The following is a 22,030-nucleotide window of genomic DNA, read 5'->3' on the forward strand; positions in this document are numbered from 1 at the left end:
TATACCTGATGTAAATGACGAGTTGATGGGTGCTGACGAGTTGATGGGTGCAGCACAGCAACATGGCACAAGTATACATATGTAACAAACTTGCACATTATGCACATGTACCCTAGAACTTAAAGTATAATAATAATAAATAAATTTTAAAAAAAATGTAAAAATCCCAATGTCCAAGGAGCTATTCAGTCTTTCCCAGTACTACGTGCTGATATACATATTTTTCTGTCTATAGAACTTTCACACCTAGGCAGGGCACAATGTCTCATGCCTGTAATCCCAGCACATTGCACATTAGGAGGCTGAGGAGGGAGGATTGCTTGAGGTCAGGAGTTTGAGACCAGCCTGGGAAACATAGTGAGATCCTGTCCCTAGAAAATGTTTCTAACAAATTAGCAGACATGGTGGCATGCACCTGTAGTCCCAGCTACTAGGGAGGTTGAGGTGGGAGGATCACGCCAGTGCACTCCAGCCTGGGCGACAGAGTGAGACCATGTCTCCTAAAAAAAAAAAAAAAGAAAGAAAGAAAGAAAAAGAAAAAGAAAAGAAAAAGAAAACTTTTACGTGCATGACACTAAAGGTGAGAATTTTTGGAATTTTATATAAAAAATTAATAAGATGAGTCATAGAGACCACTGACAAATTCACAAAGTTGCCTCTATATAGTGAAAGGAAGAACATTGAGTAAAAAGGAAGGTATTGAGCCCTCAAGCACCTTCTCCAGTAAACCTCCAGGGGTTTACAAGCGTTGTTACATCTGATGAAATATAACTTGTGAAATTTCAACATAATTATTCATTTCAAAATCCTGCCCTTTATACATTTTTTTGCTTTCACTTTAAGATTCATATGCAATATATGTTTATTCTATAAAGCCAAGAGCTACAGACAGGAAAAAGAAAAACACAGCACATCTCTAGATGTTTTTCTTTTCAAATATTTATGTGCATATGCTTATTTTCTCAAAGATGGGTTCACATACTGTGCACTTGAGTCTGTAATATGTTGTTCTCGCATAACAAACACCTGAAGCTACAGATTTTTGAGGTACCCATCCAAGAGGAACAGTCCTTCAAAGCTCCACTCCCTAAGCTGGGCTACTGAGGCTTCCTAACAATCTTGAAGGACCCCGTCTTGATGACTCAAGCTTTTTTTCATTTCCGGATCAGTTTCTTCTAAGATAAAACATGTGGTTTCTGCTTAGGCTTGGACTTGCCTTTCTCCTTCTATTTATTTCTGTCCCTTCCTTATACTTCTCCTTTCTCCTCTACATGGCCTAAATTCTAATTTGAAAACATTTCTATGGTCTCTCTTGATATAGAAGGATAGTTGGATAGTTGCTGATGATTAATTTTTAGAAATGCAATATCTTCCCCCCCTCGTATTTTGATAATAAATAAACAGGGCTCACTGTTAAGTCAAATGCCTGTCCAACAACTAGCAAACCCTGCTCTTCTTATGCTTATTTAAGGAAAATTCAGTTGGGAAGGTGAAACAAAAAACCTTTTATAGTAAAATGAGATCCTAAACCCAGTCAGTATTAAAAAGAAATCTATTTCCATAGAGGAGCTAGTGGGATTTGGGTGGACTCTCATATTACCACCCACATAGAATAAATAGACCTATCAATTTGCTTACCAAATAGCCCAGGCTGCCTATTTTCATAAACAGATGAAACTAGGAAGCGATTACGGCACAGAGGAGACACAAAAACCTGGCAGAAATCAATATAGTATTTCCTATAAGGAAGCCAGCAGCCATTAGATAACCTCTTACATACATAAAAGGTGTGTGTTAAATTAACATGACTTGTAATCACTATAGCTTTTTAGGATTTATAAGGAAACGATGTCATGAGAGTAAGAAGTTCAAGTCGGCAGTTCTATTTGACACGCTTGATTTTGAACCCACAGTGTGTCCAACATTGAACGACTGGTTCCAGAAATAAAGATCAGCTGACTGGTTACAGAAATAAAGATCAGCTGTCCGTGGCCCTGAGTGATGATGAACAAGTTTGAGAGATAGGCTGCATAACTAATTAATATGCAAGATTGCTGTGGGGTGGCAAACTTGGAAGGCATGGAGGAGGTTACAGAATTGTCATTTGTAAACCGTGTCACCCTGGCCAAACTCCTCCCTTGCACTAACCTTCAGTTTTCTGATCTGTAAAATGAGATAGGTAACGACTCTCTTACTTTAAGGGAGTTAAATGAGAAACCTTGTGTGAAAGTATTTGGCACATTGTGGGCACCAACTATGTTTTAAAAAAGAAAAGATGGGGGAAAAAATGTAGGTGCTAGAGTAGAGTCCATTCACTTTGCTATGAAAGGTCCAAGGAAGACAAAGCTGGTTTTTTTTTCTTAAGGTAACCAAGTAAGGTATTTTAGAAGGGAGCACATTGAAATTAGACTTTGAAGGATGAGAGTGATTTTGTGATAATGATCCTAGCCACTGCTTAAGGAGGGCTCACTATGTGCCAGGCTGTTTAGAGTTTACTGGTCACAACTCCTCCATGGGGTAGTCATGACACCTCCACCTTATGGGGTAGGCCAGAACACACACACCCTACGGGATATTTTGGGATACTCCCAGCCCATGAGGTAGGTTGTGACACAGTCACCTTATAGAGTAAGTTGTAACATCATTCCCTGCTTATAGCTTACGGAGCTGCAATAGATAAATAAATTGCCCAGCTCACACTGCTAGTGGGTGGAGCTGGATTTGAATCCTGGCAGTCTAACTCCACAGCCCATATTCGTGACCATGATTCTAATGCTAGAGAAGGACATGCCTGCTGTGCGACCCTCCTAAACCAGAGACTGCTCTAACCTAAATAAAGGAAGGCGGTCATAGGATGTCAAACCTTGTAGGAAACTTAGAAGTCATTTTACAGATGTAACACTGAGCCCCAGCAGCCTACGTGACTTAGCCAGTACCATTAACAAGTGGTCTAAGAGGCATGACCCTGGGAACCAGCTTCAGGTGTCATACCTGTACAACGTCCACTCCACCGATGGCAGTAAACAGAGTAGGAGATATCTATGTGTTCAGCCAAACATACTACAGCTTTGCTAAGGGACATAGTTTGGTGAAACTACCCATGAATTTGAGTCTTAACAGACCCGTGCAAGAGACATTTTATTGGATATATCAGAACGATGTTACCTATAATCTTTCAATAGGAATCTCCTGCTGAAAGGCAGTGTTAAATAACAAAATTTGAAACCACATTTTGAAAACAGGTAAGAACATACAACCTCAAAAGTTGGAATAAATTCTCAGTGGTAATTCTCAGTGGTACAGAAGGGGAGCAGGAGACAGGATACCAAGGGAGATAGGGTTATCTCGTTAAATGTCCATTGGATAGTTCCCTCAACCAGGAAGTATATTCCCTCACTGGCTCAGTGTGGTGCCTTTAAAGATTTATCCTTTAAAATTCAGAGATAAGGATAGCAATTCCTTACCCTTTGACTTGGTTTAGTTATCCTCTCTTACTTTACATGCCATGTAGCTAAAGATTTTGGGAGGTATCAAGATGTTAAAATAATACATGTGGTGGGAAGGCAGTAGAGCAGGAAGGGTGGGAAAGAAAGGGAAGACGCTCCAAGTGGGGCAGGATCTGGAAGGGAAACTGGAGGGCCCTGTGACAAACTTGATCTTCAAATATTTGCCCAAATGCCAGGCCTGCTTATCTTCCTGCTAAATAACTGAACAAAATGTGATGGTAAGTTTAAACAAGAACAAAATGTTTGACTGATAATCAAGTAAAGTGGTTCCAAAAGTCTTATGATGCTGGCCAAAGACAAATACTGGCTTCACAGAACCTGACAGATCCTTATTTCCCATGATGTTATTCAGGAGAGGGAAAGTTAAAGTTGATCTTGGCATGATATGGACAGAAATCTTTTAACATTGACAGTCAAATTCTCAGCATCTTGGAGCATCACACCTTAACTGATCCAAAATGAGTGTATAAAAACCAGACACTTTGGGAAGATCATTTTCTCACAAAGAAGGCAAGAATCTTAATGCTAGTCCTTTTGGAGCTAAGTTTTGCTTTAGGTGTGAGATTAATCTTCAGTGTCCCATAGAGCTTTTCTAAGTCTTTTCCTCTTTTCACTACCCTCTTTCTTTCTGCTCCCTCTCCTCTGCCTAGGGCACTCTCTCTGGGCACCTTCCTTAGGAGAAAAGCAAAAAGCAATAAATCCATGAGCTAGCATCTCATGCTGAATTAAACATGTTACACTGCTTATGTGATGCAGGTTGGCGTGAGTGAAAGCAGCGAGCTGGGTTCGAATCCCTGCTCTGTCTCTGTGCAACCTGTCATGTTACTTAACCCAGCTAAACCTCAGCTTCCCCATCTGTAAAGGCAGTGAAACAATAACCACTTCGAAAGGTTATGAGTAGTCGAGAAGATGGCAGCCTAATGCCCAACACCCTAGTAGGTGTCCTAAAAACTTATGTCCCTTCTCATTGCTCCATAGGCAAAGTTTTAAAAAAGACCATAGCAAAGTTAAAAAACTAAAGACAATGAAATGATAATGATCCTTAATGATAAAATTTTACTTCCCATCCCTCTGTCCCCAGCTCCTGTGGATAGGAGATAATAGGAGGCAGGAAGACCTCCTCATGTATTGTCATGTCAACACCAGTCCATAGCAGGTTTGTAGCAGACTTTCCAGCTTGAGACGAGTTACCATAAAATGAGGTTGAACCAGCCCCTTATTGACTGTGTATCTGTGCCACATATGTCCTACAAATAAATACTTGGATGTGACTCAAAGTGTGGTCCGTGCACTTGCATCATCCGGGCGTTCATTAGACATGCAGACTCTCATTTCCCACCTGAGACCTCGCACAGCCAAATCTTCATTTTAGCAAGATCCCCAGGCGATCCATGTGCACAGGAAAGTTTGAGAAGCACTTATATGAACCACAAAGTTGTACTCCTTTACAAATCCAATGAAATCATTGTGGCCCACAAAATCTTTTAAAATTATATGGATGTGAGTACAACTGTATGGTTCACCTCCCTCCCATCTGTCTATCTCCATCTAAAATATATAAAGCACTTGATTTAGGGAGACCTCAGGAACCTAAGAGCAAATATTTGTAGCTAAAGTAACATCATAAAAACACAGGTAAAGAAGGTACAAGGAACACTTCTATGTCTCTTTGTAAGCAGTTATGAGGCCAATATGAAAAGCTGTGGAAAGGCAATACCTAAAGAAGAGGATGGAGAAAATTAGCAGAGAATACAGCACAAAGTTAGATAGAACTGGTGGTGATATGTACACAACCTGATAGCTTCCCTAACTGAGATTTTGAGCAAGGAGTGAATTTTTACAGTGAAATTATAGCAGTTTCAGCCGTTGGCCTCCAAATTACCTGGTCCCATCTAAAGTCCCAGAGGAAGCCCTAGTAATTTCATATTCAAAACGTTGTACTATTTTTCTTAAAGTGAGCTTCCCAAAGTTTGTAACTTCAGGCCCCACAACACCGGGAACCAAACCTATTTTCCCCATAGTATATGACACTGAGTAGCCACCTGCCGCTTAAACGCACCATCTCGGCTTGTTCCGTGCTTGCCTGGGTCCGCCGTGGTGGTTGATCTGCTCTTGCAGGAACACAGCCCCAGCTGTCCTGTTTCCAGAAGCAAATTGTTTCACATTTTCCTGGCTGCCGGGTCAGAAATGGCTACATTACTCAGTGCCCCCAACACATTTATTGTCCTACAGAGCCTTACACAATCCCACAGGAAACCACGCTCAACACTTAGCCAACACTTGTTGATCTGATTGAACGCAACAAAAACGGAGACAAAAGCATACTTCATAAAGGTTAAAATTTTGATAACTATAGCTACCGCTTTTCCCAGGCAGCTCTCGGGTACATGTGATAACCCTGCCTTTGTTTGTAGAGCTCTGTGCTGGAAAGGACAAGAAAATATCTCGGCAAAACCCGACTGCTGACGCTGACTTCTCTCACACGAGCCAGGAAACCATTAGGTAATGCCAAAGCGCACAGAGAATATGCAATGAAAACTTCAACTCAACATTTGGACAAAGGAAGGCCAGAGAATACGTAAGAACAGTTCATATGATGGAAAAGGAGCTTATTTATATATTTTAAATTATTAAGATATCCAGAAATGGAAAATAGATTGTTTTTTCTAAGGTATGGTACACCCTGATCGCAATGAAAAAGTGTGTCACTTGACATCATTATGACAGACTCACAACTTTTGGCTTCCCCCATTCCACCATTTTCTCTGGTGCATACTGACTGGCCTTTTGTAATAAATCTAAGGGCATATTTTATGTCCTGCTATGGATAGCGAAGAGAAGTAATCATCCTTTTGCCATGCATTGACACACTGTGTTTACTTATAAATTGTTGCTTACTGTAACTTATTTGTAAGTATCTATGATGTGAAGAAGTCTTGGGTTGGCAGAAGAGAGTGAAGCTACTGACTTTCAAAGAGGTATTCTTTTGAGTGTACATGGAATTAGCATCATTTCTATTAATTTGTTCAGTCAGGTCTTATTTGAGAACCTGCCATGTGCTGAGCATTCCGTGAGGGCCTAGAGACACAAGAGCAAACAGAAGAGAAGCAGCCCACATCTTCAAGGGGCTTATGTGTATGTGTGTGGGTGCGGGAGCCACAAGTAATGGTTTAATTACAGTAGAGTGTGGGAAAAATAACTTGCAGAAATATTTTTTAATATTTCAGTTTGGAAACTGGAATTTTGGGAAGGGCAAGGAGTCCTTCACAAGAATTCAAAAGAGTGTAACTTACATTCTAATAGCAAATTAAAGTCACTGATGGATTCCAAATAGCTCTCTATTCTTTAGGAATATAGTAGGTAGTCATTCAAAAAATTAAGGGTGAAGCAGGGCAACAGTAGCATAACAACCTGGCCAAATAAATTAATTCTACACTCTGCTAATTAATTCCCTTTTCCACATGGCGATTGGTATTTACTTCACAACTTATATATGGTAATATGGCAAAAGTTCGATTCTAGAATAAAAAGTAAACTTAGGGCAGGGGAAGGAGGAGTTGGTGATATGGTTTGGCTGTGTCCTCACCCAAATCTCATCTTGAATGGTAGTTCCCATAATCCCCACATGTTGTGGGAGGGACCTAGTGGGAGGTAATTGAATGATGGGAGTGGGTGTTTTTACCGTGCTGTCCTCTTGATAGTGAATAAGTCTCACCAGATTTGATGGTTTTATAAAGGGCAGTTCCCCCGCATACGCACTCTTGCTTGCCACCAGGTAAGACATGCCTTTGTTCCTCTTTCACCATGATTTTGAGGCCTCTCAAGTCATATGGAACTGTGAGTCCATTAAACCTCTTTTTCTTTATAAATTACTCAGTCTTGCGTATTTATTCATAGCAGTATGAAAATGGACTAATACAGCTGGTATAACTGTGGAAACACCTGGGCACAATCTCTTGGGATTTCCATCCCTTCTTGGGGCATAAAACACCCAAGGGCAGCTGGGAGGAGTGGTTTCCTCTAAGGCAAAATGTCACAGATTTATTTACTTATTCTATTCATTCATTTCCTCTGCTACTTCTCCTGACCATTTCTTTGGCTCTGTATTTTCCATGAGTTTCGTTACATCCTAACTTTTGGCAATCTGCTATTTCGATAATATGACTTCATTACTCAAATTATACTCTGCATTGTCATCTTTATTCAGAATTTTAGGAATTTGCTCTAAAGCTTGTTCATGCAAGCCTTTAGCAGGCAACAACTAAAGGGACATGGCATGGGATAATTTGACTTCATGATGTGAACAAGCCTGTTTACTTGTGCTTACATTTTTAAAATAAAAAAGAACCTGGTAGAATCCATTGTCAGAGAGAGAGAGAGAGAGGGGAAGAAAGAAAATGAGATCATCAGAGTCCTTCTGGCTTGTGGCTGACCTGTATTTTTCTCTCACTTTAAAAAATTCACTTGACTCATGGCTTTAAACATCATCTATATGCTTATGGCAGCCAGGACCTCTTCCCTGAATTCTAGACTCATGTTTGACCGTCAACTTGTCCATCTGTACTTGGGATATCTGATATATATGTCAAAACTTGTCCAAAGCTGACCTCCTGATTCACACCCCCACCCCAAAACTAGTTTTTCCTACAGTCTTCCTCTTCTCAGCTAATAGGAACTCTCCCCTTCCAGTTGCTCTGGCTAAAGAATATGGAGTCATCCTTAATTTTTACCCTTCCCTTGCACCAAACCTTCAATCCTTCATGAAATAAGGTTAGCGCTATCATCAAATGTACCCTGTTTGGCCACTTTTCAATACCTCTACTGCCACCTACTGGTCTGAGTTGCCACCACCCCCGGGGGAATACTGTACTAGTCGCCAGGCTCTTCTTACACTCTTGCCCCTGCAGTCTATTCTCCACTGAGGGGCCAGAGTGATTCTTCAAATGTAAGTCACATCTTAGCACTTCTCCAGTCTGAACTCTTCACTTGTCCCCCCTGTTCTGGTCCCCTAGGACTGTCTCTAACATCATCACATGATTATTCTACTTCATCTTACCACTCCTAAAACTGGCATCTTTTCTATTCCTCCAATATTCTGAGCAACATCTGCTCCAGGGCCATTGCATTGGCAGTATCCTCTGCTTGGCAAACTGCCCCAGATATCTGACTGGCTCATGTCCTCATTTCCAGGTTCTGCTTCTAGTGGCATCTTCCTAATAGCCCTACACAGACCACCCTGTTTAATATCACAGCCTCGCCCTCCACCCAGCACTCCAATCTCCCTTCCTCTGCTCTATTTTTTCTTTCTTCTACAGGACTCATCACCTTATAGCATAATACGTAATTTACTTATTTATTACCTTTATTATTTGTCTCTCCTCACTAAAGAGTAAGACCACAAGGGCTCCAACAGCTTATCTCTGCAGTTTGAACTTTACTCATGGGCATCTCTTTTTTAGGGACATCACTCCATTACCTCCTGCATGTATTCCTTCTGGTGCTAAAATAATCTGCTTGAAAGTTGGGATCTGATGTGAATTATTCATACTTACTAGAATTGAAGATTAACATGCCACCTCTCCTAAGGGTGCTTGCATATCAAACCTCAGGTTCAGTGCCAGAACGAACTGCCCTGTTTTTTATGAAAGGAAATGGGTGAGTAGGAGGTGGAGGTAGACACAAAAATGTTTGTTGTTTCTTTTTGTTATCACCTATGTCCTGTCCTGTCACCCATGAAAGCTTTACATAGACTGTTGGCATTTTGTCAATCTTACTCCTATTTTTCTAGTGGAAGGTAAGTATTTGTGGTCTACATGGAGTTGGCGAACTATGAGCTCCATGAGTTTTTGTGAATAAAATTTATCGGAACACAGCCACTATTCCTGCCCCACGGCCTTTGCATTGATGGTACCCTCTACTTGGCAAACTGTCAAGTGTTGTCTATGTCTGCTTTCAGTCTACAATGGCAGAGCTGAGTAGTTGAGACAGAGATTGTATGCTCACAAAGTCTCAAATACTTACTATCTGGCCCTCACAGAAATAAATCACCAACTCATACTCTGGAAGCATCCTGCCAGCTTTGGAAGTGATCTTGCAACTTGGAATTTAGTTTAACAGCTCAATTCAACAGAGAGTCACTTCATTTACTGTGTACAAGGTGCTAGAGTTGGAAGCAAAGAAAGTAGACAAAGGGGTATAATGTTTTGGAATCCTTCTAGTCCTGATTCCCACGGTGACTCAAATTATATTTTTCCTAAGATTGTGTCATGAAACATTTCAAAATATAGAAAAGTTAAAAAAAAAGTCAAAGCACCAATACACCACCATCTGGATTCTACAATTAACATTTTGCTGTATTTGCTTTGTCATGTATCAATCCATTTATCCATCTCTCTATTCATCTACTAGTTCACTTTGTTGTCATTTCTATTATTACTGCTGCTATTGTTATTTTTGGTGCATTCAAAGAAGTTGCAGACATCAGTACACTTAATCCATAAACACTTCAATGTACATAACATTAGAGGTTGTTATTCAAATTAGTTTTTAATTTTTACTCCAATACTGTGATCTCGAAAGCAGTCTTCATTCAGCCAGAAGACAGAACTTTACAAAAGTTGAACACTGAGAAACGTTATCAGGGTAATTGAGGTATCAGGGGAATCATTCACCTAAATTTCTCCAGTTTCCTGGTTCAGAGATGAATTGGCCTTTCAGGCCTGAGACTATTTTGCTTGTGATGGATTCTAAGAAAGTTCTGCGGCTCCAATGAAAGGGTCATAAGCTTTTTTTTTTTCCTGAGACACTGCCAAAAACCCAAGGAAAAGATAGAGAAAAACACAATTATGAGTTTCATGCAACAGCTGATCACATGTAGCTTCTGGTTGAGAGCACCGGTCAATGGAACAGACCATGCTGTGCAGATGCTCTCATGAGGGTGGATATGGGAGTCAGGCGTACTCATTTTTTCTGAATATCTTTGGATGTCTTCAACCAGCTAGTGTATTTATGGCCTTCGTAAACTAGCATTTACAAAATAATCAGTCCTTGACTTGGAGCCAATTGATTTCCTGGGTTCAATGAGTCTGAGTCTTTAATATGGAATATTTCAGAGACATTTGTCGTCTAATGAATAGCAGCTACACTGTCCTGAAAGGCAAATACACAAAATCTACAAGAAAGAATTTGTGAGTTGATGGTTCGAAGAAGAAAGAAACAAAAATAATGAAGTGCCTAAGATGTCCATGTACTTTTGTTTTTTTTAATTTTTGAGACGGAGTTTCACTCTTGTTGCCCAGGCTGGAGTGCAGTGGCATGACCTCAGCTCACTGCAACCTCCGCCTCCCGGGTTCAAGCGATTCTCCTGCCTCAGTCTCCTGAGTAGCTGGGATTAGAGGCATGAGCCACCACGCCTGGCTAATTTTGTACTTTTAGTAGAGACAGGGTTTCTCCATTTTGGTCAGGCTGGTCTCGAGCTCCAGACCTCAGGTGATCTGCCTGCCTTGGCCTCCCAAAGTGCTGGGATTACAGGAGTGAGCCACCACGCCTGGCCCCATGTACTTCTATAATATGTATCTTTGAAAAGAAATTCAGTAAGTTTTACAGAGGAGGAAAATGAAATTCTTGAATAAAAAAGAAAAAAGTCAAAGTGCGTCAATAATGTGGTTGTCTTTAAAGATTATAATGGTGTTATTTGGAATCATTTAGGGGAGGTTTTGTTCATTGTCATATCAGCATGAGTTTTCTTTATGCTTCCAAGATTCCACAGGTGATCAACAGTCCATCTACACACTCATATATTTAGCCGCCTGCTCCACATCTTGATCTGGATGTCAATGACAGTGTGAAAAGTGCTCAAAGCTTCATATACAGGGTGACATTTCTCATCTCAAAACAGGACTCTGTTACAGTGAAACATTATACGCCCTTTGTTCATTTGTAAGAATTCTTTCCTCTCTTACCTTTGTTTCTCCTCATTTTAAGTCTTCTACCGTTTTAGACTTGTTCTTTTTTTTTTTTTCCTGCAGGGGCCTGTAAATGGAATTCCTGCATCGCTCTAACCATGCACACCCTTGGACTTAGCTTTTACCTGTAACCGGCTTCTGAGAGACAAAGAGGAGAAACCTTCACTCCTAGTATACCTATTACAGCTGCAGAGGCGGAGGAGACAGTTGCGGAACTAGTTACAATGATGATAAGAAACAATACTTTGTTATTCCATAGCACTTTTAATGTTCATGTGTATTATCTCAGCTAGCCTTGAACCGCCTAAGTAAGGTGATGGGGACGGGTTTAAGCCCCACTGATATTTTAAAAGCCCAGAGAAAAGTGTTTGTTCCTCTACTAACCTGTTCTTTTAGAGCAGGGATCTGCATATTAAGCCTGCAGCCAAAATGAGTAGGTAGCCCACTACCTATTTTTGTATAGCCAGAGGGCTAAGAATGGTTTTTACATTTTAAGTGGTTTTACATTTTAAGATCAAAAGAAGGATAATATTTCATGACAAGTAAAAATTATATGAACTCAAAATTGTATGAATTTTATGAATTTAAATTTCCGTACTCATAACTAAAGTTTTATTGAACTACAGCCACATTCATTTATTTACATGCTATCTATGGCTGCTTTCTTGCTACAAACGCAAACTGGAGAATGTACCTGGCCTGCAAAGTCAAAGTATTTACTATCTGGCCCTTCACAAACAAAGTTTGCCAACCTTATTTTAGGGACACCACTGTCTTTCCTTTCTCAAAACCAGGCAATGAGCCTTCTGGTGTTTAGAGAACAGAAACTGCAGCTATGCCTGTACCACTGGTTGATAATCCTAGTAATGAACTAGATCCCCTCACTGGCTTGTGCCAGCTCCTCATTCTTCTGGGAAAACTCTCCAACGCCGGCCCACTGTTTTCCAACAACATACAAACTCTTAACCCATTATCTCCCCATTAGAGTGTGCCTTCTCTTCAGGCAGGAATAAAGACTTATAGCTGCCCGTCCCCACCCCCGCACTCCCTTTCCCGCAATTCTAACTGACAAACAGCAGGCAACTTATCTATGGAACAAACGATTCTGTAGTGCTTAGAACGTGACAGGCTCGTTTAATTCTCATTGCAGCCCTATGAGGCTGGCACTATTATCATCACCATCCTCATTTTATAGAGTAGGAACCAGAGGCACAGACAGGCTGAGCCACCTGTCCCAGGTCCTGCCAAGTGGTGCCTCCCAGCGGTGAAGGCAGCACTGGAATCCGTGCCGCCAAGCTCCTCGGGTTGGGTGACATGGAGATTCCCGTTAAAAACAGATTTCCCACAAGACCGATTGGAGCACCGATCGGAGCACCTGTCCGGGCCACACATTTCCTCCTGGAACACAGCAAGTTCCCCCTAAATTACCCGATTGAGCATCTCTTCCTGGCACGAGAGGCAGGGAGGCCAAAGGGCCGCCAAGCTGGCCTGGGAGAGGCGTAGGGCGGAGCGAGAGTGGAGTGACATTCCCTAGGGCGGAGCCCCAGGGCCCTAGAGACCAAGAGACTCCCGCCTCCCTCCTCCCGCCTCCTCTAGGCCGCCGGCCGCCAAGTGCTGAGTCACAGTGAGGCGACTGGACCCGCACTCTCTTAACCTGCCCTGCCTGCACTCGCTCGCGGCGGCTCTTCGCGTCCCCCGCCGCCGCTAAGGCTCCAGGTGCCGCTACCGCTGCGTGAGTACCTGGGGCCCCTGCAGGGGCCCACTAGGTGAGGGAATGCTGGCGATCAGTTTGCAAAAGCCTGCCTTCCCCAACCCGCTTTAGACTCCTAAGGGAGATAACAAGAGATACTTAAATTGTACTACGGAATTTGGTGAAAATGGTAGACGGCTTTTCTTTCTGCAAAGCACTGAGATCTAAGTACTTCATCAGTTGTTCACATGCATACAATTTAACTGTAGGAGTCTGGAAGGACCCAGACATAATCTAGATGGGGATAAAGATACTTTCTTGTTGCTTTGGTGTAGGTGATGACCGGCCTGTACTGCTTTGAGTATTAAGCTCATTTCTGCGCCCTACATTCCATCACCCAATAAATATTTATTGATTACTATTCAGGGAGGATACATTTTAGGGTAGGCCTTGACTAAGTGGAGAGTATTGTGGAGTAGAGCCCTTCTGAATAACAGCAGCTAACATTCTCATAGCACTAACTGCACCCCTTTGGGGAAGGCAGTCTTATCATTCCATTTTACAGATGAAACTGAGCCACAGAGAACCTCAGGTCACACAGCTGGTATGTGGTGAAGCTGAGATGCAAACCTAGGCTGTCTGGTTCCAGAGTCTGCTTTTTGCCAAAACACCTCTCTTCCTTTCAGTAGGAATCCTTGAAGGAATTGGGTACATTTCACTTGAAAAAAAGATTTAAGGGATTGGGGGTACTGTCTGCAAACACTTGAAGTGGAAAAGGGATTGATTATATTCCTTCTGGGATAGTCCATTAGAACCTACACCTCACAAGAGGAAAAGACTTTTGAATAACAAACACTCGCTATAGGTAAGTTCGGAAATATGAGATACATTGCCAAGAGCAGCTGGTCCATGACTTGCCTATGCTCTAGAAGACTTCATAAGTAAGTTGAAAGATTTCTTGCCCAAAATGTTGGCCCTGAACTTCAGGAATAGATGGGTCTTTGAATTCAATGACCCCCGAAGATCCCTTTTAATGCCAAGATCTTCAGCATGTTCTGGTAAGAGTTAGGGACCTCTTTGTTTTTCTGCGTGTTCCCTAAGGTGCCACACAAACCTCCCATCTGTCAGCCTCATTGGTAGCAACTACCTCATGAGTGCTACCAGTGAGGCTGACAGATGAGTGGCACTGGGGAAGGGATGGGACATCGAGAGAATTCAGTGAAGTAAGAAAGATAGAAGTGTTCATTGGAGGTTTTTAGTAAGTGGCCAACAGAGCTGCTAAAGTCATGCTTCACTTAACGATGGGGATATGTTCTGAGAAATGCATTGTTAGGTGATTTTGTCATTGTGCACACATCTTAGAGTGCACTTAGACAAACCTAGATGGTATAACCTAGGTGTGTAGTAGGATATGTGGTATAGCCTGTTATTCCTAGGCTGCAAATCCATACAGCATGTTCCTGTACTGAATACTGAGGCAACTGCAACACCATGGTGAGCATTTGTGTATCTAAACATACCTAAACATAGAAAAGATACAGTAAAAATACGCCATTATAGTCTTATGGGACTACTGTCATACATACAGTCCATTTATTGTTGACTGTGTAATGTTGACCTAAATGTCATTATACGGCAGGCACATGACTGTATTGCTAACCTTTGCACAAGATGACTGTAGGATTACATGAGATAATTGCAAATAATTGGTGGGGTACTGGGCACCTAGTAGGTATGCATACATGTTCACCATCATTATGGTTGTTTTAAATCACCTAACCCAGGCCCTGCACATAGTAAGACATCAACAAATTGTAGCTGCTACTATTTTGTGCATCTAATCTTAGTATCATTTATTTTGTAGTCCTTGGATGTTCCCTTCTTTATGACTTCTTTTTTTGTTGTCCTTCCTTTAGCCCTCCATCCTCTACAGCTCAACATCAGAACACTCTCTTTTTAGACTCCGATATGGGGTCCTCCAAGAAAGTTACTCTCTCAGTGCTCAGCCGGGAGCAGTCGGAAGGGGTTGGAGCGAGGGTCCGGAGAAGCATTGGCCGACCCGAGGTATGCTAGTTGGGTGGCCGCTCCTTGTTTTCTTTTCAGAAGGGACTGGTGGGATGTTGATGGTGATTTGGGAAGAGGGGACCAAGATAGTCATGAGCTGGCCTGTGGGGTGCATAAGTGCAAACTTTAAAGTTTGCAGTCGGGGGGCCTATGCAAACCAGCCCCAGCCCAAAGGGGGTTTCTGTAATGTGAATACAGAGGTCTTGGGCAGAAGGTGCAGCTGAGCTTCAGGAAGTGTCTCTGCTTTTCTCTGCACACGGGCGTGCCACCCTGGGCTGACGTGCTATCTGCCTCAGCATGCGTATCGCCAAACATGCCCACCACACAGCCCCTAAATTTATTTGCCCACACTTCAAAGAACCAGGGAGTAACTCCGATTCTCAATTCCAAATTCCCAGTAGAGGGAATCTGATTGGTTCAGCATAGGTCAGGTCTCCACTCCTGGCCAATCTGCCGTTGCCAAGGATTTAGATTCATTGAGAGACTGCTGGGACCCAACTTGTAGACCTCTGGTGAGGGACACGTGTAGATGGGTGTAGCTCTCAGAGAAGGTGATTATAGATTAGGTAGATGTCTTTCAACTTTAGAGAATGTTTTCATTTGAATATGGGAAATTTGGGATTTGTAGGGGAAATAAGTCTTATATACACAGAAAGGTATCAGATGGTGGTCATAGCCCAGGGAATATAGCCCCTAGTACCATATCAGATCCTCAAAACATTTTCTAATAGAAGAAATACATTACAGAGATGGATTCCATTTTGAAAAGTGAGACTGGTTTGTCCCTCTTCTTAAATTCTACTCTGATAATTTTAATGCTACTTTGTTGCTCAACCTAAGCTTTAAAAGGGTTACTTTCTCAACTTTTCGATCTCTGAAATGTTATTTATAGGGTTTTAAAAAACTCCTGGCCTTCCTCAATGAGTGCTGACCTACATTTTTGATGGGTTCAATATTTTTTAGTTATGTTTTAAACTGACAAATAAAAATTGTATATATTTATGATATACAAAATGATGTTTTGATAGGTGTCTATATTGTGGGATGGCTAAATCAAGCTAATTAACATATTCATTACCTCACATACTTTTTTTTTTGTGATGACAGCACTTAAAGTCTCTCTTAGTCAATTTCAAGTATACATTGTTATTAACTATAGTCACCATTTTGTGCAATGAATCTCTTGAACTCATTCCTCCCGACTGAAATTTTGCATCCTTTGACCAACATCTCTCCTTCCATATCCTCCCATCCCCTAGCCGGGGTAACCACCATTCTACTCTCTGCTTCTATGAGTTTGATTTTTTTAGATTTTGCATATGAGTGAGATCATGCAGTAATTGTCTTTCTGTGCCTGGCTTATTTCACCTAGCGTAATGTTGATTGGCCACTAAGGGAGAGGAAAAACTGTCAATACAACTCTCCATCAGCCCCATCAGGCCATTTCTCTTTCCAATTAGCTTCCTATTTACACCTGAATGTCTTTTGAGGTCCATCAAACAGAGTTTTCTGAAAACAAGATTATTCTAATTACCTGCAAACAAGATTATTCTAATGGCTAAATGCACAGGGAGTGTTGGGGAGATGCAGATGGAGGTGGTATCATATTCTACTAGGCTACATCACCAACAGAACAATTGGAAAGAATTTTGGGGCCCCAAACACACCTGTTAGTTAGCCATTATTATATATTGAGGGTAGCTAACACTTTAATTAGCCCATCTGTCAGGAACACATCTCCTGAGAATTTTATTGTTTTTGTCCTGTGAATCCCTTTGGCAGTTTGATGAAACCTTTGGCAGTTTGATGAAACCTATTAATTTCTTCTGAAAGCAATGTTTTAAAATACATAAAATACATAGAATTACTAAAAGAAAATACATATGATTACCAAGGAAAACTTTTATACTGAAACATGGTTAGGAACAATTTAAAAAACATTTGGTGGCAGTTCTAGTAACTCCTGAATTTCAAAGCTGTGAAGAACATGAACAATATTTTGATATATCTACTAACAACTGTAATGTGATATGAAAATAACTTTGATTTCAATTGGTGACAAAGTCACAGGTACTGGTAATTTACTGTGGTGCATTGACTACATTCATAATTGAAGTTAAATTTCAGTCTGGAGATGACAGTGATGGTTGCACAATGTAAATATATTTAATGCCACAAAACTGTACTCTTGAAATGGTTAAAATGCTAAATTTTATGTTATGTATATTTTACCACAATAAAAAAAAAACCAGAAAAAAAATTAGTAGAGGTTAGTGACAATAAAGGTGTAATTTTTTAGCAGTCCAAGTTTACAGCCCTTCTGAGTTCTATCAGTGGTGCCAGGTAAGAGTCCATGGCTGATAACTTATGCTTTAAATATCCCCATATTTTACTGATTCAGGTCTCCTGTACCCCAGGAATGACTCTACCTTAAGGAAAAATACATGGATAGGAATCATTCCTAATCCCATCAGCCTGGTTTAATTACTATTGAGACAAAGGGTCTTTTTGTTTGTTTCCATATAATTGTATATTTTACATCATGGGATTATATAGAATAAACAATTTTGTGCTCCAATGTTTTTTTATTTAACAATGGTAGTGTAAGGACTTCCTATGTTATTATAAATTCCTCATAAACATCATTTTAATAGTTATGCCTTTTCCTGTGTATAAGCATAGCATTATTCTCTTACTCGTGAATCTATTTTTGACCATTTAGATTGCTGCCATATTATTTTTGCACTCTACATACTACCAACTTGCCAGAAAGGTAGACTCGCTAACCCTCCCATCAGCAGAGAATGAAAGCATCTGTGTAACATCAAGAGGTTACTTTTCTTTCTTTCGGTTTTTTTTTCTTTTCTTTTCTTTTCTTTTCTTTTTTTTTTTTTTTTTGAGACGGAGTTTCACTCTTGTTGCCCAGGCTGGAATGCAATGGCGTGATCTCAGCTCACCGCAGCCTCCGCCTCCCTGGTTCAAGCCATTCTCCTGCCTCAGCCTCCCGAGTCGCTGGGATTACAGGCATGCGCCACCACGCCCGGCTAATTTTGTATTGTTAGTAGAGACGGGGTTTCTCCATGTTGGTCAGGCTGGTCTCAAACGCCCAACTTCAGGTGATCCACCCACTTCGGCCTCCCAAAATGCTGGGATTACAGGCATGAGCCACAGCGCCCGACCAACAGGTTATTTTTCAAACTCTGCACCAAAGCTTCTGTCTCTAAAGAAATATGTCATAAACTTTGGACCCAGAGCTATTTTAGCTTAGTATCTACAACAGTGCTCAAATATTCACAGCCGCAAGTGTTTTGACTCCTTTGACTGCAAATGTGGAGATAGAAGAGGAATTTACAGTGCTCTCACTGAGCCTTTCTGTGATTTAACAAGGAAGAGATGGAGTTGTGCTGGCCCACACCCTTCATCACAGTTATACATGGGCCAGGCTAGCCAGATTGGAATTTGAATGGCTGAGTAGCATAGGTGCTAGGGAGTGGTTCCTCTGTGCTCCCAGCAGGAGGGAAATCCACTACTCATCTGCACTTGCCTCTATGCCCACTCCTGCTACCAGACACTCCTCGGTGGAATGTGATTCTCCGTGGGTCACTCTTATTTTTATTTTGTTAATGAAGAATTTCAATCATCATAGAAAAGTGGAGAAATGGTATGATGAATCTCCATGTTCCTTGCATCCACAATGATCAACTCTTGGCAATCTTATTTCATCTATATTATCATCCCTTTCTCCCCTCAAAGTATTTTGAAAAGAACTCCAGCCATTATTTTATTTCATTTATAAATATTTCAATTTGTATCTCTAAAAGATAACTTGAAAAAAAACCACTACAATCTCATTATCACACTTTACAAAAATTTTAAAAATCCCTTAATATCATCAAATAGCCTTGACGAATCTTGGTCTTCACTGATTTAGCCTCTGTAGAAGGTGCTTTTCATTATCAAGGTCTCTAGATATTGAGTCAAGGAAGTGGGCCATAGCGTCACAGCTCAAGTCCATTCGAGGCTACATCTAGATCTCAGTCTAGGATATGTGCTGCGGTTTCCTTCTGCCTTCTCATTGTTATCCCCAGGTTCCAGTCTGGAGGCCAAGTACCCAGAAGGTAGCCGGAGGTGTTGGAGTCTATCTTGAGGAGCCTGTTACTTCAGCTGCTGCCATATTGTCTTGACGCAGGCTGACCTAGAATCTCCTGATTCTTGGCTACTACCACAGGCATTATTGCCCTTATATCAGTTAGGATTAGGTTCAACTGTGTGTAACAGAAAGCATCCTCCAAAAACAATGATGTACATAAGTAAATTTGTTTGTTTCTCTTTTGTAAAGTGCCAAAATAGGCACTCCAGGGTGGTCTTCCACTCTTATCAGGGATCTGTGTTCATTCTATCTTAGGTCATAATTCTTAGTACATTCTTAGTGCATCATCTTATAGTCCAAGACAGCTGTTAGGGAAATGGCAACCATTTACCCTCTGTCACAGAAGGAGGAAGAGGGGAAGGGCAAAATGATACTCATCTGCTGTCCATCCTCCTCTTATAAGGAATTTTCCTAAAAGTTCCACCCTGCAACTTCTACATTGTAGCTAGATTCAATCATATGGACACAACTAGCTACAAGAGAGGCCATGGACCTAACACAAGTACCTCTCAGTATATTGTAGCGTACCTTTTATGTACACAGAATTATTGTAAGTTCAGTGGAGCATCGTAAAAAAGCATAGCATCGGCCCCATCCTCAAGGAACTATTATTCTTGGTCGTTACTTCCAGTGCTTCCTGATGTAAATAAAATGCCAGGCTTTATTATGGGAGTACCACATGCCTAAGGGTGGTGGCCGCAAGTTTTGATTGACCTTCTCTTTTTTTTTTTTTGAGACAGAGTCTTACTCTGTCTCCCTTCGCTCACTGTAACCTCTGCCTCCTGGGTTCAAGCGATTCTAGTGCCTTAGCCACCACGCCTGGCTAATTTTTGTATTTTTAGTAGAGACAGGGTTTCACTATGTTGGCCAGGCTGGTCTCGAACTCACAGTCTCAAGCGATCCATCTGCCTTGGCCTCCCAAAGTGCTGGGATTATAGGCATGGGCCACTGCGCCCGGCCTGATTGGCCTTAAGAGACTAAAAGAGGTAGATTGGAAGCTGCCACTTGAATTCAGCAGCTAAAGGACTTAGAACTATTTGAATGAAAAGAAATTCTCATGTAATTCAAAAACATTAAAAGATTGTCAATTTGATATGTAGAGAGAGAAAGATGTGAATGAATTGGGGACTTAGTGAAAACATTTTAGAAAATCGGAGTTTTATAAATTAGGTCTTGTCTACAGATAACACATGTTTATTTTACATGCTATTGAATTCTTGCTAAATGTTTAGAGAATGTGAGGAAGTTTGATGAGGACTAATACCCAGTACTGCAAATAACACTTTAGTACGACAGTCTAATGCAAGATATTCTTACTTTTTTGAGGGAAAGTGTGTCTTACACATATCTCCAATTTTCTGGCAAGATAATCAATTCATCCCTCTGACTCTTACCTCAATCAGCCCCCTAACTTCTTCAGTCTCTTTCTTGTGCTGGCTTTCTTCCTATGTGTGTTCATATTTCATTGATTGGTGACCAGAAGGATCAAATGGGCAATAAATATGACAAATAGTACTGATTTGGTCTGAATCTATGTGTCTTCCCTACTCCAAACCTAACACCCAATATGACGGTATTAGGAGGGGAGGCCTCTGGGAGGTGTTAGGTCATGAGGGCAGAACCCTCAGGAATGGGATTAATGCCCTTATAAATGAGACCCCAGAGAGCGAGCTGGCTCCTTCCGCCATGTGGGGACACAGCTAGAAGGCACTCTGTCTGAACCACAAAGTTGGCCCCTCACCAGACACCAAATTTGTTGGTGCTTTTATCTTGGACTTAGCCTCCAGAACTGTGGGAAATAAATTTCAGTTGTTTATAATCCAACTAGTTTATAGTATTATGTTATAGCAACTCAAACAGACTAAGACAGAAAATTGGCACTGAAATTGTCCATTGTCTTGAACAATAGGTCCTGGTTTCTGTTTTGATGTCTGACAAAGCTCCTTATTAAATGGTGAAATGGTCATTTGGCCACACCCTTGGTATTTTCTCCTGAACATGTTTCTCATTCTTTATAATATGGGTAGGCTGAAAATTTTTCCAAATCTTTAAGTTCTGCTTCTCTTTTGATTAACAGTTCTGCCTTTAAATTATTTCTCTCTTCTTGCATTTTTCTATATGCCATCAAGAGTAACCCGGTCCCTCAATGCTTTGTGCACAAACAGCATCAGCTAAACATCCAATTTCATTGCTTACAGGTTCTACCTTCCACAAAACACTAGGATATGAACACAGATCAGTCAAGTCATTTTGCCACTTTATAACAACGGTAATCTTTCCTTCAGTTTTCAATAACATATTTCTGTCTAAGATCTCATCAGAATGGCCTTCACTGTTCATATTTCTACCAACAATCTATTCAGGATTACTTAGATATTCTTTAAGAAGATTGAGGCTGGGCACAGTGGCTCATGCCTGTAATCCTACCACTTTGGGAGGCCGAGGTGGGTGGATCACTTGAGCTCAGGAGTTTGAGACTAGCCTGGGCAACATGGTGAAACCTCGTCTCTACAAAAAATACAAAAATTAGCTGGGCATGTTGGCTGGCACCTGTAGTCCCAGCTACTTGGGGCGCTGAGGCGGGTGCATTGCTTGAGCCCAGGAAACGGAGGTTGCAGTGAGTCGAGATCATGCCACCACACTCCAACACGGGCAA

General features: G+C 41.2%; 2 protein-coding genes across 4 annotated transcripts in view; one reads left to right on the plus strand and one right to left on the minus strand.

Annotated features, from left to right (window-relative positions):
• Positions 1-22,030, minus strand: part of BMX (BMX non-receptor tyrosine kinase) — a 100,116-nt gene that overhangs the window by 52,297 nt on the left and 25,789 nt on the right. The window contains exon 1 of one of the 2 annotated variants that reach the window (XM_011995538.1): positions 5,566-5,931. The exons of the other annotated variant lie outside the window; for it this stretch is intronic. Coding sequence (XP_011850928.1) covers positions 5,566-5,568 — 3 coding nt within the window. The 5' untranslated portion in view covers positions 5,569-5,931. Of the gene's footprint in view, positions 1-5,565; positions 5,932-22,030 lie in introns of those variants that run through there. 2 annotated transcript variants of the gene reach the window in all.
• Positions 12,797-22,030, plus strand: part of PIR (pirin (iron-binding nuclear protein)) — a 115,732-nt gene continuing 106,498 nt past the window's right edge. The window contains exons 1-2 of one of the 2 annotated variants that reach the window (XM_011995536.1): positions 12,797-13,236; positions 15,077-15,224. In XM_011995536.1, coding sequence (XP_011850926.1) covers positions 15,129-15,224 — 96 coding nt within the window. In that variant the 5' untranslated portion in view covers positions 12,797-13,236; positions 15,077-15,128. The remainder of the gene's footprint in view (positions 13,237-15,076; positions 15,225-22,030) is intronic. The other variant, XM_011995535.1, reaches the window with a different exon arrangement.

This window comes from Mandrillus leucophaeus, unplaced genomic scaffold, assembly GCF_000951045.1.
Source record: "Mandrillus leucophaeus isolate KB7577 unplaced genomic scaffold, Mleu.le_1.0 Scaffold490, whole genome shotgun sequence".
Classification (NCBI taxonomy): domain Eukaryota; kingdom Metazoa; phylum Chordata; class Mammalia; order Primates; family Cercopithecidae; genus Mandrillus; species Mandrillus leucophaeus.